This window comes from Eurytemora carolleeae, unplaced genomic scaffold (assembly GCF_000591075.1).
Source record: "Eurytemora carolleeae unplaced genomic scaffold, Eaff_2.0 scaffold136, whole genome shotgun sequence".
In the NCBI taxonomy this organism is placed as follows: Eukaryota; Metazoa; Arthropoda; class Copepoda; order Calanoida; family Temoridae; genus Eurytemora; species Eurytemora carolleeae.
In genome coordinates, this window is record NW_019396066.1 from 51,894 (window position 1) to 71,669 (window position 19,776).

General features: G+C 32.7%; 1 protein-coding gene across 1 annotated transcript in view; it reads right to left on the reverse strand.

Moving 5' to 3' along the window:
• Window positions 1-19,530, reverse strand: part of LOC111710183 (uncharacterized) — a 34,723-nt gene extending 15,193 nt beyond the window's left edge. The window contains exons 1-9 of the mRNA XM_023484244.1: window positions 19,453-19,530; window positions 18,042-18,096; window positions 16,856-16,941; window positions 16,323-16,418; window positions 13,810-13,901; window positions 9,448-9,487; window positions 4,058-4,141; window positions 757-837; window positions 23-220 (exon numbers count right to left, since the gene is read on the reverse strand). Of these exons, the coding sequence (XP_023340012.1) occupies window positions 23-66 (44 nt within the window). The 5' untranslated portion in view covers window positions 67-220; window positions 757-837; window positions 4,058-4,141; ... (4 more) ...; window positions 18,042-18,096; window positions 19,453-19,530. The remainder of the gene's footprint in view (window positions 1-22; window positions 221-756; window positions 838-4,057; window positions 4,142-9,447; window positions 9,488-13,809; window positions 13,902-16,322; window positions 16,419-16,855; window positions 16,942-18,041; window positions 18,097-19,452) is intronic.
• Window positions 19,531-19,776: the final 246 nt, after the last annotated feature.

Here is a 19,776-nt window from a genome sequence, read left to right on the forward strand (position 1 = left end):
TGATAAATGTTGGATGTTTTACTTCAGATTGTTTTGACTGATATCTAGATGAACTAAAGTTGACATCTCAGGACTGAAAACTTCATCCTCGATCTCCTCCAGCTCAGAGTTGAAAGAGATGGTCACGTTCTCCAGGTTGCGGAGCAGATTGAAGGACTGCCCTTGTATCCGGGTAAGTGTGGAGCAGGATGATATCTCTAGAACTCTTAGGTTTATATTCCTACGTAGAACGAGACATATATATATAGTGAGTGAAAACTAAAATTCAAAGAAGATTTTCACAAGAAGTCCGCGATACGGTTATAGTATTCATTTTCCTTTAATTTTAGCCATTTTATTTTACATTTTTTTAAATTTTGAATTTAACAACTATTATGAATGTTTAAATTATTGGGTACAGACTACAGATCATACAGAAATATTTTATTATACTTCTTGTCATCTTATTTTTCCTTTCTTCTTCCAGCGATTTAGGAGAAAAAAAATACGTGGCCATTTTATTAATCAACAAGTCCTTAAAACTTGAAAAAATGAAATACTGGTGAATATATTCTAATAAGTTTAAATAGAGTCTTATAAAAATAGTCTTTGGTTGTATTCAACCCGCCTTGGGATATTTACTAGCTTTGAGAAAACTTTGTTTTGAATATTCTTGTTTTTGATGAAACCAGTTCTATCCCCAGATCCATCATGCTTTATAAAAACAAATTAATTATTCAGACAGTTCCGTGTCAAGGATTAGATATATTAATGTCCCTGATGGAGTTGGGTTGGAGGATGGTGAACAGGTTCCTGGACAGGTTCAGCTCCTCCAGGTGTCCCAGCAGACTCAGAGCACTAATTGATAAATTAATTAGGATTGTGTCCCGCCATTGTTAAAATATTCTGCTGCTAATTTTGCGCAGTGTTGCAGAAACACGAGTCTACAGAAACACAGAGATCAAAGAAAAATAATTAATGTTTGCAATAAATTCGCAACTTTACTTCATGGAGGAACTTTAAAGGAGACAATGCAGATAAGGAAACCGGGGGATGCAAGGCAGGGACATTACAGGGACATCAAGGGACATTATATTGAGACATCATGGGACATTACGGGTCTTCAAGGGACATTAGGGGACATCACGGGACATCAGGGGACATCAAGGGACATCTGGGGACATTAGAAGACATCAGGGGAAATCAAGGGACATCAGGGGACATACAGAGATATCTGGGATATAAGTAGGCTTCTGAGTACATCATGGAATATCAAGGAACATCAGGGGACATCGGGAGACATTTAAGGCATAAGCTGACATCAAGGGACATCAAGGGAAATCAAGGGAAATCAGGGGACATTAGGGGACAGCAGGAGATATTAGGGGACATTAAGAGACATTATGGGACATCAGGGGACATTTGGGAACATTAGGGGATATCAAGAGATATCAGGGGATATCAAGAGACATCAGAGGATATCAAGAGACATCTGTGGACATTAGGAGACATTAAGGACATCATAAGTTGACATCAAGGAACATCAAAGAAAATCAAGGGACATCAGGGGACAAACAGAGATATCTGAGATATAAGTGGGCTTCTGAGTACATCAGGGAATATCAAGGAACATCAAGGGACATCGGGGTGCATTAAGGAACATCAGGGGACATCAAGGGACATCATGAAACATCAATGGATATCTATCAAGAGACATTATGGAACATCAAGGGACATCGGGGTGCATTAAGGAACATCAGGGGACATCAAGGGACATCATGGGACATCAAGGGACATCAAGGGACATTATGGGACATCACGGGACATCAGGGGACATTAGGGTACATCAGGGAATATCATGGGACATCAGGGGACATCATGAGACATCAGGGGTATTCATTGGCATCTGAGTACATCAGGGAATATAGAGGAACATCCTGGGACACACTTCCACATTTCAAAACTTCCACATTTCAACACTTCCACATTTCCACGCTTTAACACTTCCACGCTTTAACACTTCCACGCTTTAACACTTCCACATTTCCACGCTTTAACACTTCCACGCTTTAACACTTCCACACTTCTACACTTCCACACTTCCACACTTCCACACTTCCACACTTCCACACTTCCACACTTCCACACTTCCACACTTCCACACTTCCACACTTCCACACTTCCACACTTCCACACTTCCACACTTCCACACTTCCACACTTCCACACTTCCACACTTCCACACTTCCACACTTCCACACTTCCACACTTCCACTCTTCAACACTTCAACACTTCAACACTTCAACACTTCAACACTTCAACACTTCAACACTTTATCACTTATACTTAAAAATATGTCTGCACTGCATTAACTGATTTTAGGGCTCGGCCCGGATTAGACAAGATCATACTCTATCATTTAAATCATTAGAAATGTACAACATACTGCAATTTCACAGAATATCATGTTTTCCACCTTTTTGCTACAGGACATCAAGGGACATCAGAGCCAAGGGGACATTATGATATATTAAGGTCATAAGTTGACATCGGGACATCAAGGGAAACCAAGGGACATCAGGGGACATCAAGGAATCAGGGGACATCATATGATATTAGAGATACCAGGGGCATAAATGGTTATCGGAGCATATCAGATCCCAATGAACTATCACAAAAATTGGGACATCTGTAAAAGCTAATACACGGAATGGGACATCTGGGTAACTTAGAACTACAGAAGGGACTTCCTTGTGAACAACAGAGTGGAAAAGGATATAAAACTAAATAAATGAATATGATTGGCCAGCATAAAAAAGAGAATAAGAAATTATCAGAAACATAAAAAGAAACATAATACATGATGCAGTTTATTAGATGAAATATTCAAACTGAAAGATGAAAAATATAAAAGCAAGGTTGTGTGTCTCTAAACTATTTAATCTCCTGTGAGGAGAATTCCTAAACTATGGTTGTGCCAAGGACTCAAAACTTTAACGGACAGAAACCATTTTCATCATTTAGAAGATTTGAAAGTAAAGCCAAATTAATTCAAGTGGATTGCATGAAAGTAAAATGAAACTGAAAACTATGAGTAAGAGGGCCGAAACAGGATTTCATTTCTTGCAAAGAATAAAGACAACAAAGAACCGAAAAATTCGGCCTGAATTTATTTCTTGGTGTCAAGGAATATGTTCTTTTCCTTTGCAGAATCTAATAAAAGTATTTGCAAGAAGATTTTTAAAAACATTAATCTGCCAAATATATTTAAGGTGTAATCCAGAATTGTATTAAAGTATTAAAGATAGTTTACCCTAAAGCACAAGTTTAAAAATTTTAATTTGTATTTTAACATGAAACGATAAAACTGAACCGGAAACAGTTCATTTTAAACATTTAATTTACAAGACTAAAAAATCTAAAATATTCAAAAATTAATTTTAGAAACGTTGAAAGGATTTTATTCTTTGCCACAAACTCAGATTTTCTAATCCCTTTATCTTTAGAATTCACCGTCGTAGACCTTAGATATTTCAAACTATGAATTCTGTTAGACTAAATAATCTAAGGTTTACACTATCCAGATTGTATAGATATAGGGATTAGAAAATTTGAGTTTTGTGGCAAAGACTCAATTCCTTTTCATTTCTTACATAAAACAATTGCTGTCTCAGTACGACAGGGAGAAAGCAATTGTGCGGTAAAGAGAGACCCATTTCACTTTTTAAAAAAAGTTAGATACATACGAGCTAAAAGTTATTGCATTATAAAATCATCAGAAGCTCATAAGATTTATTAATTGTCGTCTTCCTATTACAAAGTTTTATGGGCCAAAGACTTCGATAATATCAATACAATGAAGACAATTTGATATCTCTCTTTTTAGCTCTTTTCAGATTGCAAGTTTAAAAGTAAACAAAGAGAAGTTGTTAATATTGAAAACTTTTGTTTATGTGTCTCTGTTGTTTGAACGACTGGTAGAAATATGAAGTCGTCTTTATTGTATTGATATTTACGACGACGACTGTATCTACATAAAGAATCAAGATGAGAAACACTTAAACAGTTTTTTTAGTACCTGGTAGGAATTGTTGTCAGCTGATTTCCCGCCAAATTCAAATATTTCAAATTCACAAGTTCCTCAAACACTTCATCAGGGATACTAAAAAATAAAAAGAAATATTTAAAATGTTCGAAAATATTCTTTCTGCTTTAAACATTTTAATTCTTCGACGAACAAAAAACGTTCACCTACTCAAAGGCAACAAAAGTTGTTAGCCTCCGAAACTGAGTTCATTGTGTATTAACGAATTATTATTTGTAAATTGTACAGTGAATAAATTCTCTGTTCTTCCACTTTTGCACGTACTGATCTCTTTAAAACTATTGGGCCCCTGAATCAATTAATTTCTCAGCTCATCAAACAAACGTGTTTGAAAAACTGAACAATTTCTTTTTCATCAAATATCCCTTATTTTGAGTAGATTGTACCGTACGGTATACATTGTACAAGATGAAGTATTCTGTTAAAAATTTAGTTTTATCTACTTCCGCCATTCCTGTCACTTCTTTTCAATCTCCTTTTACCCCAGCCTCCACAGAATACCAGGAACGTACGGGTACGGGAAGGGGGGGCTGGGGGGGTTAATGAGAAAAAATATTGTGTTAAACCCTGTTCAATTCTTTGCAGTATTGTATAGTGTATACCGATGTAAAAAGTTAATATTTGTAAATAGATATACATATAAAAATATAAATGCATTTTTTTTATTAAACTAAAGCCGAGAGATAATTATATATCAGTTTTATTTATACCAAAATACACATTTACTTGAGAATAAAAGCTAACAGAACTGTAGCTGGTCAAAACACCCTGTTCAAGGGACAGTATGCGTAATTTCAAAAGATCCTCAATTTATAACACACTCTGTCCGATTCACAAGAGTACCCATAAATAATTTGTATGCTGATCAAAAATGAATAAGACTTCTATTCTAAAAGAATGGTAACTTGAAAATCCGTCTACAGTTACTTTAATTGATAAAAAGTCTAAATTTTATGCGTGACCTGAAAAAAGTGTGTTTAGGCTTTTTAGTCTACAAAGTACTAATGATCATTTTTTTGTGTTAAAAAGTGCTTCTAGTAGGTTCAATACCCACTAATGGGGGTCGTTGATAAAACATTTTTCTCAAAAGTGCCGTTTAACCAGGCGCGCAACTAGACATTTGGTTAGGGGGGGATAGGAAGAAATATTTTGCGCGAAGCGCGAAAATTTTTTTGGCCCCCCCTAAACATTTTTAGGGGAGCGCCTGGTTTTAACCTTCAAAATTAGTCATAATACTCGAAAATGTGCTCGGTCCCATTTCCGAAGATATTAATTGCGTTTTCACCTCGTTTACCCACTAAACGTCGTTTTATTCGTCTACAATGTGTGCAGTGTGACTATAAGCAACGAGGTGACTAGTAGGTACAATGTCCATAAATTGGGGGGGTCGTCGTTAAAACATTTTACTCTAATTTTCCGTTTGATCCTTCAAAAGGTAATGTTACAACGTCTATACGCAACATCCCCCCTACTGAACTTCTGACCTACTAACTTTCCGACCTATTGCAATATCGGACCTACGCCAGCTGTTTATTTTAGTATTATTTGAGGGTTAGGTTAGGTTAAGACAATTTCTGGGCCGAGCGCTGCGGCTAGGACAGGCTAGGGGGCCGAGCGCCGCGGCTAGGACAGGCTAGGGGGCAGAGCGCTGCGGCCACAAGTCCATATAGCAGCTGTAATACCACGTGCTAGTAGGTCGGATGTGTAGTATAGCGGATTTGGCGTAGGTCAGAAATGGAGTATGGCGGATATGTGTAGGTCGAAAAATACACCACCTCCTTCAAAATGTACTCGAACTGTAGTCGGTCCCTTTACAAAAGACTTTTAAAAAGATTTTAAATTTTTTTCTATTCTTAAAATTACTCTATTCTGTCGTATAAAACGTAAAAATAAAATTATAATTCGATTTTTTTTAAATCTTTGAAAAGGAGACCGTGCACATTTTCGAATATTAGTGCCGCGTTTAAAGGTTAAAACGGCATTTTATAGAAAAATATTTCATCGACGACTCACCGCCCCCCACCCCCATTAGTAGGTTTGTACCTGCTACAAGCACTTTTCAGCACATTTTAACGATATTTAATAAGCAAAAGGCCTAAACACACTTTTTTAAAAACAATATTGCTAAAATCAAAAGTTAAATTTTATACTTTTTGACAAAAAAGCAATTCAGTTTTAGCAACTTTTTATTGGTCAGGCGTCAAGACTTAAATATATTTCTAGGACGAAATTTGTCTAAAATGTTAAACTTTCTGAGACAACATTAAAAGCCGAGATTTTTAATCATTTATTGTATAATTAACCCTTCTTTTTAAAGTCTCCAGCTAAGTCTACTCGTTTTCTAAATTACGTTGTATAATGGGACCCATTCCTTGGAGAATAGAAGAATAGGAGACCATTATACAGATCTGCAAAAAATACAAATAGTTCCCTTTCTTCATTCTGCTTTTAGAAACACCAAAGGGGGAGGTCTTAATAAATAAGCATCCGGAGGGGAGGTCGTAACAAATAAGCATGTGCAGTGTGCACCTATATAGTTGTAGATAATTCATAATTCAACCATTAAAAGTTCAGCATTTTAAAAATGATAAGTTTAATGATTTAAACTCAAAAGTATTAAAAAAATAACTCGATAAAAATATCTAGGTAAGAACAAAGATGAGACACAAAACTCAGATAGAACATACACGAAACTCAGATAAAACATACACCAAACATAGATAAAACATACACAAAACTCAGATAGTGCATACAACAAACTTAGATAGAACATACACAAAACTCAGATATAACATACACAAAGCTCTGAAAGAATATACAGCAGATTCAGATAGAACATAAACCAAACTCAGATAGAACAAACAGCAAATTCAGATAGAACATACACCAAACTCAGAAAAAAAAACATACACAAAAAAGGCGCAATTGAGAGAAATTGTGTAACTTAGTCTACATAGTTCAACTAATTACCTAGTCTCAGAACTCACACAGACCTCAGATAGAGCTCAGATAGAATTCAGATAAAACTCAGATAGAACTCAGATAGAACTCAGATAAAACTCAGATAGAACTCAGATAGAACTCTGGTAGAATTCAGATCGAACTCAGATAGAACTCAGATATAATTCAGATAGAACTCAGATAGAACTCAGATAGAACTCAGATAGAACTCAGATAGAACTCAGACAGAACTCAGATAGAACTCAGGTAGAACTCAGATAGAATTCAGATAGAATTCAGATAGAACTCTGATAGAATTCAGATAGAACTCTGATAGAATTCAGATAGAACTCTTATATAATTCAGATAGAACTCAGATAGAACTCAGATAGAACTCAGATAGAACTCAGATAGAACTCAGATAGAATTCAGATCGAGCTCAGATAGAACTAAGATAGAACACAGATAGAACTCAGATAGAACTCAGATAGAATTCAGATAGAACTCAGATAGAACTCNTCTAGAAGTTAGATAGAACTAATCTAGAAGTTAGATAGAACTAATCTAGAAGTTAGATAGAACTAATCTAGAAGTTAGATAGAACTAATCTAGAAGTTAGATAGAACTAATCTAGAAGTTAGATAGAACTAATCTAGAAGTTAGATAGAACTAATCTAGAAGTTAGATAGAACTAATCTAGAAGTTAGATAGAACTAATCTAGAAGTTAGATAGAACTAATCTAGAAGTTAGATAGAACTAATCTAGAAGTTAGATAGAACTAATCTAGAAGTTAGATAGAACTAATCTAGAAGTTAGATAGAACTAATCTAGAAGTTAGATAGAACTAATCTAGAAGTTAGATAGAACTAATCTAGAAGTTAGATAGAACTAATCTAGAAGTTAGATAGAACTAATCTAGAAGTTAGATAGAACTAATCTAGAAGTTAGATAGAACTAATCTAGAAGTTAGATAGAACTAATCTAGAAGTTAGATAGAACTAATCTAGAAGTTAGATAGAACTAATCTAGAAGTTAGATAGAACTAATCTAGAAGTTAGATAGAACTAATCTAGAAGTTAGATAGAACTAATCTAGAAGTTAGATAGAACTAATCTAGAAGTTAGATAGAACTCTGAGATATAAGTTATAACTTAAATATGTAAAATTTATAGAAGTTGTTTGTCAAACTAAATTAGTTTATCAGCATAACACTTCTATAATATGTATGTATACAGGGTTATACACTAAACACTGGAATTAAGAGACGACTTGAAATCGTGTGTGTTCTACACGGAAATACTTAATAGTTCTTCACAATTTAACATTGTCCTGATTTGCCATTTTTAGCTTTAAAATTATTGGAGATATTGAGAAATGATCTGAATACTCGCCACACATTCTAAATTTTAATTCCTTTATCTTTCCAACCTAAAGATCTAAACTTTAAATACTTAGATTGACAAAATTCAAAATGATCATTGTAGTACGTAGGTCTACTAGATCTAAACGTTAAAAATTAGCTGATAAGTATATACTTGTTCTAAATATTTCCTGTAATCTTGAGCACAACTTTATATCTGGGATTAATAATAATCCCCCACTGCATGCATTAGAAATCTTGAAGTTTGTAAGTTCATTCTTCGGATTAATGCAATTCGTTCAAACACAAACCAAAACCAGAACTTTTATCATCGTAAGATAACTCTTCTAGAAAGGAAAGGGCTAAGGATAACTCTTCAACTGGAAAAAGATTGTCTACTGCAAAGATAACTCTTCTTCTAGAAAATAACTCTTTTACTGGACAAATGACTCTCTTTTCGGACAAATGTATCTTTTGTTGGAAAAATAACGTTCCTTTTTGAAAATAACTCTTTTACTGGACAAATGGCTCTCCTATTGGAAAAATGTATCTTCTACTGGAAAAATAACTCTTCTACGGCAAAGATAACTCTTCGTCTGGAAAATAACTCTCCTACTGGAAAGATAATCCTGTTTACAGCCGAAATGACAATTCTTTGTACAACGGAAAGGAGAGCTCTTGTAAAACTCTAAGAATAACTCTTATAAATCAAAAATAACTGAAAAATTACTTTCTACTGATTAGACAACTTGTTAAGTACTGAAAGAATCATTTTTCTCCCACTTATAAGTTACATTTCTTAATATTAAAAGGCTTTTCGTACTTCTTCGTAGTGTTTTTTTTCTATTGCAAAAATCGTTCTCCGCGTTAATAACCTATCGTCAGCGAAATAACTCTAATTTAGAAATGGAGAAGAAGTACCTGCTATATTCTATTAACAGTCTGTTAACAACCAAGAAAGATGAAAAAATAATTAAAGAATATCAGATAAATAATATTCAATTAAGAGTAAGTTCATGGTATAAGAGTGTGTAAAGTGTAAACAAAAAACAATAATCTTACCTCTTGATCAGATTATCTGCTAAGTCGAGATGTAGTAAACCTAGAGATTTTTCATTCTTAGGATTTTAGTAATACTTAGTTATACTTAGTTATACTTAGTTATGCTTAGTTATACTTAGTTATACTTAGTTATACTTAGTAATACTTAGTTATACTTAGTTATACTTAGTTATACTTAGTTATACTTAGTTATACTTAGTTATACTTAGTTATACTTAGTTATACTACAGGAATACAATGATAATGGATGAAGATTTGAACTGACAATGGATGATTAATAAATGATTATGTAGGGGGTGGGGGCAGGTTAGGCAAAGCTTTCATTCGGTGGTTGGGTATTTTACAAGGGCTCTGCGTAAGAATTAGGATGGGAATAGAGTGTTTGAGAAGAAAGGAAAAGATTAAAGTCTGTTCAAAAAAAGGGTTGAATAGGAAGTAATTCTGATTTTCCTTGGAAAAGAAAACAGTTTATAATCTAGTCGCTAGTCCTATAGTTGTTAAACCTTGGTTTAGAATTTAGATACTAAAAATATTTTGTCTGATTAAGTGAAAATAGAATCCAGGGGGAAGGGGGAGGAATGGGGAGGGGGTAAAAAAGACTGAAAAGGGGAAAGGAAAAAGGATGGGAAGGGGAAATGGAGAAGGATGGGGAGGGGAAAGGGGAAAGGATGGTGGGAGTGAATAGAGGCTGGGAATGGGAAAAGGGTCGGGGAGTGATGGGACTGGAATGGAAGCGGAGGAAAGAGAAAAACATTGTATAAAATGTAAAATTGAAATTATCATGTCATTGAAGATTTATCAAGATTTAGTATTGAAGACTTGTTTGTCAAGCTATTAATCAAGCTGGCGTTCCAACACTACAGTGCACTGGGATTAAATACAGTTCCAACACTACAGTGCACTGGGATTAAATACAGTTCCAACACTGCAGTGCACTGGGATTAAATACAGTTCCAACACAACAGTGCACTGGGATTAAATACAGTTCCAACACTACAGTGCACTGGGATTAAATACGAAGAAAAAAGAAAGTTTCACTAGGATTCCGTTCTTAATTCCCGCAGCTTTTTTTTCAAAAACTTTTCCTACTTTTTTTTTACTTTTTTCCTCTCTCTCTTTCTGTTATAAATTTGCTAATCTTCTTTAATTTTCCCAAATCGTTTAACTTCTTCCCTCTCATTTCTCATATTTCCCCTGCAATTACAACTTTTCTCATGTATTCTCTTTCAATTGCGTTTCTACTCCTTTCCATGCATTTTCCTCCTTTCGTCACGTTCCTTGACATTTTATTTTCCATTCTTCTCCTTCCCTCTAAGCATTCTCCTTTATTCTCCTTCCCCCTTATTCGATAGTTCTTCTCGTTCATTACATTTCTTCTTCTTTCTCCTCCTTTCCTCGCAGTTTTCCTCCTTTCTTCTTCTTCTTCCTGTAAATTTATTCTCCTTACTCCTCCTTTCCATTCAGTTTTTAGCCTATCTTCTTCTTCCTTTGCATCTATTATCTTTTCTCCTTATGTTCTGGTAGTTTTTCTCCTTTCTTCTTCTTCCTTTCCATACATTCTTTTTTCTCCTCACGTTCTAGTAGTTTTGCTCCTTTCTTCTTCTTCCTTTACATCTAGTCTCTTTCTCCTCATGTTCTAGTGGTTTTTCTCCTTTCTTCTTCTCCCTTCACATCTAGTCTCTTTCTCCTCATGTTTAGTAGTTTTTCTCCTTTCTTCTTCTTCCTTTACATCTAGTCTCTTTCTCCTCATGTCCTTTCTTCTTCTTCCTTTACATCTAGTCTCTTTCTCCTCATGTTCTAGTAGTTTTTTTTCCTTTCTTCTTCTTCCTTTACATCTTGTCTCTTTCTCCTCATGTTCTAGTAGTTTTTCTCCTTTCTTCTTCTTCCCTTACATCTAGTCTCTTTCTCCTCATGTTCTAGTAGTTTTTCTCCTTTCTTCTTCTTCCTTTACATCTATTCTCTTTCTCCTCATGTTCTAGTAGTTTTGCTCCTTTCTTCTTCTTCCTTTACATCTAGTCTCTTTCTCCTCATGTTCTAGTAGTTTTTCTCCTTTCTTCTTCTTCCTTTACATCTAGTCTCTTTCTCCTCATATTCTAGTAGTTTTTCTTCTTCCTTTACATCTAGTCTCTTTCTCCTCATGTTCTAGTAGTTTTTCTCCTTTCTTCTTCTTCCTTTAACTCTATTCTCTTTTCTCCTCATTTTCTAGTAGTTTTTCTCCTTTCTTCTTACTCTGTCGTTTTATTTCCCTTCTAACCCCACCCCCCGTAAAATATATACAGGTTGAAGGCAGATGTTGGATTGAACTTTGTTTATTATAAAACATGGATCTACTTTATCAATATATACAGGTTGAAGGCAGATGTTGGATTGAACTTTGTTTATTATAAAACATGGATCTACTTTATCAATGAAGTTAACTTAGGGTTCAAACTTAAAATATTAAAAAAATAATGAATTAATTATCACGTTAAATAGAAAAATTAAGTAAAAATAGGCTGCCCACCCTAAAATGAATAAACATCATCATCATTGGAGCACAATCAGAAACGCAACTCAAGTACATCAAAAAGGCAAATGTTTCTCTGGTTTCCAATAAGTATACTGGTAGTTATATACATACAGTATATGTATATATAAGCAGACTGAGCAGTGTAGTATATCTATATAAGTATATATTATGTGGATATTTATATATTTATATATATGTACTTTGTATATTTATAGGCCTATTTACCCATCTGCATTATATGTTTAATGTAAGTGTATTGTATACAGAACAATAGATCAATGCTTCTCTAATCAATTATTCTTTTTTAACATTTCTTTTCAGGCAATGTTGATATAAAAGATATTTTTATATATTTCTTTCTTATATTTCTCAATATAAAGCTTATTGTTGAATAAAATATATCTGGGAAAATATAAGGTCTAATTAGATAGATCTCAGTATAACAATACTGTGAATCTTTATCCATCTTTGTATCCTATTTTGTTTTTGTATATATGAAATCTGTAAAAATGGATTATATCTGTAAATTTATTAAGAATGTATCTGTATATCCAAGGTATAGTGTATATATAATTTACATGCAAATATACCCTGTAAATGTATCAGAATTGTATCTGTACATACACTGTCAATGTATCTGGGTTGTATCTGTCAATACACTGTAAATGTATCTGGATTGTATCTGTATATACTGTAAATGTATCTGGATTGTATCTGTACATACACTGTGAATGTATCTTGATTGTATCTGTATGTACACTGTAAATGTATCTGGATTGTATCTCTATATACACTGTAAATGTATCTGGATTGTATCTTATATACACTGTAAATGTATCTGGATTGTATCTGTATATACACTGTAAATGTATCTGGATTGTATCTGTATATACACTGTAAATGTATCTGGATTGTATCTGTATATACACTGTAAATGTATCTGGATTGTATCTCTATATACACTGTAAATGTATCTGGATTGTATCTGTATATACACTGTAAATGTATCTGGATTGTATCTGTATATACACTGATAATGTATCTGGATAGTATCTGTATATAAACTGTAAATGTATCTGGATTATATCTGTATATAAACTGTAAATATATCTGGATTGTATCTGGTATTTGCAATACATACTAACCAATGCATAATAGATAAACCCGTTGTAAAACAAATATCTTGAAGGATAAAAATAAAAAAGGAATGAAAGTATATTACTAAGAAAGGAATGAAAGTATATTACTAAGAAAGGAATTAAAGTATATTACTAAGAAAGGAATGAAATTATATTACTAAGAAAGGAATGAAAGTATATTACTGAGAAAGGAATGAAAGTATATTACTAAGAAAGGCATGAAAGTATATTACTGAAAAAGGAATAAAAGTAGTATATTACTAACAAAGGAATGAAAGTATATTACTAACAAAGGAATGAAAGTATATTACTAAGAAAGGAATGAAAGTATATTACTGAGAAAGGAATGAAAGTATATTACTAAGAAAGGAATGAAAGTATATTACTAAGAAAGGAGAGGATTGGGAATCTTTACGAAAGAAAAAAGTGAAAACAAAATTCAGCTCTTAGAGAACCCTGGTTTTTCATCAAAAAGTCAAATTATTCTATCTGTAAAAATGCATAAAACTAAAAATATTTTCAATTAGATTGCAGTAAAATGTTGGAGAATCATACATTTCATGACATTTAAATATTTATTTTCTGAAAACATGTTTGAAAATTCCTGCGGTTTAGACAAAAATTAGTACTTTTCCAATTTCAAAATGTAAAAAAGAGGAAAGGGCTATTATAAGAATAATTTGAAAAAAGAAAAGATTTTGAATGAAAATTTTCCTTGAATATTTATTTGTTGTTTATCAGTTTTAATCCAGCTGGTTGAGAGTTCTAGCCCATCTACTGAACTATTCACCGATCCAATAGTTTCACTGAAAATATAATTATTAGATTTTTTATTTGATTCTTTATGGACTGAACTCAAGTATTCACTTTAAAAGTGAGAAATTTTGGTAGTTTTATTATATTTTTTTCTCTTTACAGAAACATTGAATAGAAATTATTTAAAAAATATTTATTTGATTCATGTGGTTTATCTTCTTTCTCTTTTCGTAAGCACTCCATTTTTAGAAAGTGGAATAGAATAACACCCCTTTAAATTCAAAAAAATATTTAAAAGATGTAAAAAATGAAATAAATGCAGAATACTTTGCACTTGGCACTAGGCTAGCAACTTCAAAAATGCATTTTGTCTCGACTGCAATGTTACAATATACAGAGTTCATGTATCGTATGTTTGTCTGTATGCAATATACAGAGTTAAGGTATCGTATGTTTGTCTGTATCCAATATACAGAATTCATGTATCGTATGTTTGTCTCTATACAATATACAGAGTTCATGTATCGTATGTTTGTAAATGGAAATCATTGGTTACAATAGGCAAACAAATTTTACATCATTATCGTTATTTTATCTTTTTTTTGTTTTTGTTTTTTAATTTTTTTGTTATATTTTTAGAATCGTAGCTGCGTAAAATATAAATAGACTTCTGAAGATTCAATTTCAAAATCAGTCTTCTGTGAACTTTCTTATTATATGTAAATTTATATATATTGCTTGTTTATCTGATGGTTTGTCAGTTGGTGTTAAAAAAACGTCAAAACTACGAAACTCAAAAAGGCTCAACTGACCGGGTCAACTTTTTTGTGGTAACTCACAACACCCAAGGGAAGAATAACTGTAGGTCTAATTAAAAAAATGGTCACAAATCATTTGAATATTAAAAAATGGAAAAATGAAGAAAAAAAAGAGAAAGTTTGCGAAATTTTTAATATTATTGTTTTTTGTTGAAAACAGCTGAACCGACCGGGTTGAATTTAAATTTTGATTAAGTCTGTAAAGATAAATGAACAATTGCTTGTGCTTTGTAAAGAAAAAAGCGCTCTGGAAGCCTTTTATTTCTAAGCTGGTATTAAAGGAAGGGCCCTGTTTGATGGTATGTGTTTTATGCCTTTTTAAAGAATATTCTAGTTAGATCTTTTAACTCCATCAATAAACATTCAGAAGAGGAAATAAAATTTTAAACTGTCAAATATATAAATGGTAAAATTTCTTTTATCATGTAAATGTCACTTTAACATCCTACATTGAATAACGTTAGATTCATGTGGTTGACTTTTGGAATAAATTCATGAAGTTGATTTTCGGAAAAAGTACGTTTTGTGAGGTTGATTTTTGGAATGCAAATGTGGTTGATTTGTGGAATACATTTTGTGAGGTTGATTTTTGGAATTAATTCTAATTTTTACTGAGTAAATGCAGTTGAAAATATATCTTTACGATTCAGATTTTCGTTATGTATAAACTCATCAAATTCATCTTATAAACGAGTTTATGATTTGATATTGTTGATATTTAAAAAAAAAAGTGTTTGTAAGAATGAAATAACTAGGGCAAAAATTGAATTGTTGTGGAAACCACCATCGATATAAGAAAAACAATCAAATAAACCATTTAAAAAAATATTACTTATTTTCAAAAATCAAAACAGAAGCAAGCTATATGATAAATTATATTAAAAATAAAAAAATGCAATATCTGCTTTATTATGGAGAGGAATTTTATGAAATATTTCTTAAAGTAAAACATAAGAATAGTTTTTATAATCATAATGCTAGATTCAAAACGATATATCTCTAAAACCTTTATCTGATTAATAATGTTAAAGATATCGCTGTTTTTCCTGTGTTAAAAGTGTTTAACTCTGACAATTTCCATATATTTCCCTGCAGTAGAAATGAGCAATTGTAGAGAACCCACAATTGAAAATTATTAGTTTTCAAACACAGATATATATATAATTAACACCATAGATCAATCAAAGTTTTAAGGGTATCGTTGTGAATCGGGCATTTCCAAATTTCCATGCAGGGTCAGTTAAAATTCCGCGTACCATTCCTTTAAATGACGCTAATCTACGCTTCTTAAACTCGATCATCACAATTGAAAATTTTAACTAACCGCTCAGTGCCTCATAACTTGTTTCTTAGACTTCGCGATATACTGCTCCCTCAAATATATCAAGGATTTAAAACAATCAGAAGGAACACAAAAAAAAAATTCGAATCAGGGTGTCTAATGTGTCTCAAAGCACAAACTACGAGGAATATATCTATCGCTGGCTGAGTATTAACTACTAAAAAATCTTCATAGGAAAAATTGTTCTAAATCTAAACTTGAAATAAAATTCGAGAAATGTTTTCTCCGAAATACATTTTACGGCTCATAACCATGCGAGAAACGGTAGAATCTAAACCTAAAGAAATGTATATTTCATAAATCAAACTCACCTCTGAAAAGATAGAAGGTTACGGTTTAGTTTGAGAACGCAGAGACTGCTTAATCCAACAAAAGTCGTCTTTTCTAATCTCTTCAGCTTGTTCTCGCTAGAATATTACATATTCAAAGTTTATTGATTCAAAATATTCATGCTGGAGCTGGTTTTAAATGTTAAAACTCAAATTGTTGAATAAAATTTCGTCCAGCATTTCAAGCAATTACTTGAAGGGGCTGTCACCTTTAAAGCTTTCCATGCATGATTCATTACAATACCCTTTAACCCTTATTTGGACTAAAAACAGGTTAGATATCGTCAGTTTTCTGCTTTAAAAGGTGTACATTTTTGTAATGTCCTTTCTATGATGCAAAAATCCCACATTGACTTTTTTGTAGAAAACCGCAGTTAAAATAATTTAAAGGTGTGTTGGCGTAGAGGGTGTCATTGTGAATTGGACATGCAACTTTTAATTTAGAGAGTCATTTAAATTACGTGTACAGTCTACAGTGGATAAGTATTGAGGGGATTTGTTGTGGCTTGTTTTACCTGAGATCTAGGGTCTGCAGGGCATTGAGATCACTGAACAGATTTTCAGAGAGCTGAGCCAAACTGTTCGTACTTAAGTTCAACACCTGGAAAACATTTTAAAGATTAATCTTTAAGATTACAAAATCCGAATTTTTTAACGAGAGGGAAGTGCAGTTGAACTAGCTAGACAACTAGACGCGCAGCCGAACTAGGAACTATTTATCACTTTAAGATATGCTGTTTTATTGTTGGCTAAATTACAGGTTTACCCACCAAGAATGAGCCTTTAGAGACGACTGTACGGAATTGGTTCTTCATTATTCCAACTATCCCTTAAATATGAAAACAACTGAACTTTCTTTACAAAATCATTTATTAAACTTACAGAACAGGCGTAGTATAGAACCAGCACTGACGCGTACCGGCGTCTAACAAACCGGTACGTGTCGTTTGAAAGTGCTCAATGCCGCAACGTTTATGTTAAAATTCATAATTTTCCAAAATAAATAAGTCTAAGTTCTAGCCACGCTCCCTCCCCGGAACCACTGGACTAATGACGGTGGAGGGTTTTATTGCAGACAATAATGTGCACAACATATACAATGACCCCACAATCTACAGGTTGATTGATTGATTACTTAGAAATATATGCAGCTGTATGATTAGTAAATCCCTTTCGAGCCACTCAGGCAGGGCGGTCCGCGTCAGTGCTGGTTCTATACTTTATAACCTGTTCTGTGATCAAACCATTAAAAGACCAGATTAAAGGCAGAACATCAAATCTAATATTCATTTCCCCATATTTGAAGAGATCTCAATGCCCGATTTCAGTCTCATCCTTTGTGAGCAACCCTGCACAATGCAAATGGTTCTTAAGATAAAGCCCGCCCCCCCCTTATAATATGAACTTTTAAGATTTGTTCTAAGGTTTTTAAGTGAGCGTTAATTCAACATTAATAGATAAAAGAGAAAACTTATTTCAACTTTAAAACCATTTTAATTCATTTTATTTATAACCATTTATTTCAAAGAATTTTACTAAAAGATTTCTAAATACATTATTTTCAATTTCACGTTTCAAGAAGATTGAAAATGAAATATCTGTAATTGGATTCTTTAAAGGAATTCAGGAAGGCTCTCTTTAATGTTCTTGTAGGACAGGGGGGGGGGGTAATTATTTATCAGTATCTTTATTTGTACTTACTTGAAGTTGTTTCAGCCCAGAGAATGTTAGATTTGATATTGATGTTATATTATTTCTGAATCATTATTATTATAAACTTTTTTGTTGTCCGCGACCATTAAAATTATCTATTTATTTCTGTGCCATTATTGTTATATTTTCTTTTTAGTTTAATTCCGTTGAAATCATCAGCTGCCTATCCCCCCTCGCCCCCCTCCCCCTCACGAATTTAAATTTAAATAAAACAAAGATCTTGATATTTACAAAAAAATGTTTTATTAATTTTATTATAACTATTTATAACACTGTTAATTTGGTTCGCAGTGTTATAAAGGCGAGAACCTTTGAGATTTAGAGAAAATTTAAGGCCAAAAACTTTATAGCACGTCGTGGCAAAATTATAGTTTTATTGGTGATTTTATGAAACGTTTGAATACTTTCAATTGCTATTTCTAGATCAAATAAGCTTTGAAACAAAGAAGAAGTCAAAATATAAAGTTGATTTCCATTTTATTTTCATCTCAATTGAAAAATAAATACTTTGGAAATATCTAAAAAAATTTGGAGAAAATCCGGGAACCAATCAAACTGTATAGCCGTGCTATAATGTACAGCTAATTTAACTTGACAGCACGATGATTACTTTGTTCATTATGAAATTCACGATGAAGTGAGGAAGAATGATAGAGTAAACAATAGTTTCATAAAAAATTATTTGACCCGGAAGGATCTTAATGTCAATATTTGTGGAAGGCGGGGCTTTCCTTTTATATTATGTGAGAGCCAGGGGACACCATATTGTTTATATAGTCTTTTAAAGGAAACGTTCACCAATTTTAAAAAGGTACAGAAAATAAAACTTTGTTAATATATAAACTAAAATATACTAAGCTTTAAGGGCGCTAATTGCGCCCCCTTTACCTTTATAATTTTAGCTTTTAACTGTTGCTCTGAAAGTCGGTCATTTTTCAATTTTTAAGTTTTGGAGGACTTTTCTTTTCGAATTGGCGCATTTTCACAAAAAAAAGTCCGACTAATTTCCAGGAATTTTTTATCCAATTTTAATAAACCTTCCCTGGGACCATGTGAGGTCCCATACAAAATTTGGGCCCTATCAGTTCAGCCGTTTTGACGTTTATCGTTACAAACAAACAAACGAACAAACAAACAACCAAAGTATTATATTCTAGTTTTTTAGGGCGCTTCATGTCTATCTTCTATTTCAATTGTGAACACTTTCTTTTTGTATACATTGAAAAACAAACAAAAAAAACAAAAAAGTTCGCGGATTTTATAAAAAAAATATTTCGTGGTTTTTGAAAATTTATTGGAAAATTAAATTTTGTTGGAGGCAAATTTTTGAAATTCGGATCATTCATGAACCTTCCCTGGGGTCGTGTTAATTTTATTAATAATGATAATAATAATATTCCTGTCTAGTTGAAGGTTGACGAGGTTTTGTTGTGAAAGAAATATTTTGTCCTGAAGCTGACTGATTTGGTTTCTTGCTAGATCTGAAATATTCAAATTAATATTGATTTTCATGGATCCGTTTATATATTTATAGCAGAACAAATTTGTTAGTAAACCACATATAACTGTCACATTTGGAAAGAATTTGTACTGCAACTGCAAACAGACGTTTTAACAGTGACTAGAGGTTTTGGTTTGAAAATCACAATTTCCCCGTCTTTATAGTTAATACATTTTTAGTGTTTAATATTAGAATTCTGCAACATCAGTATGGTTACACAAC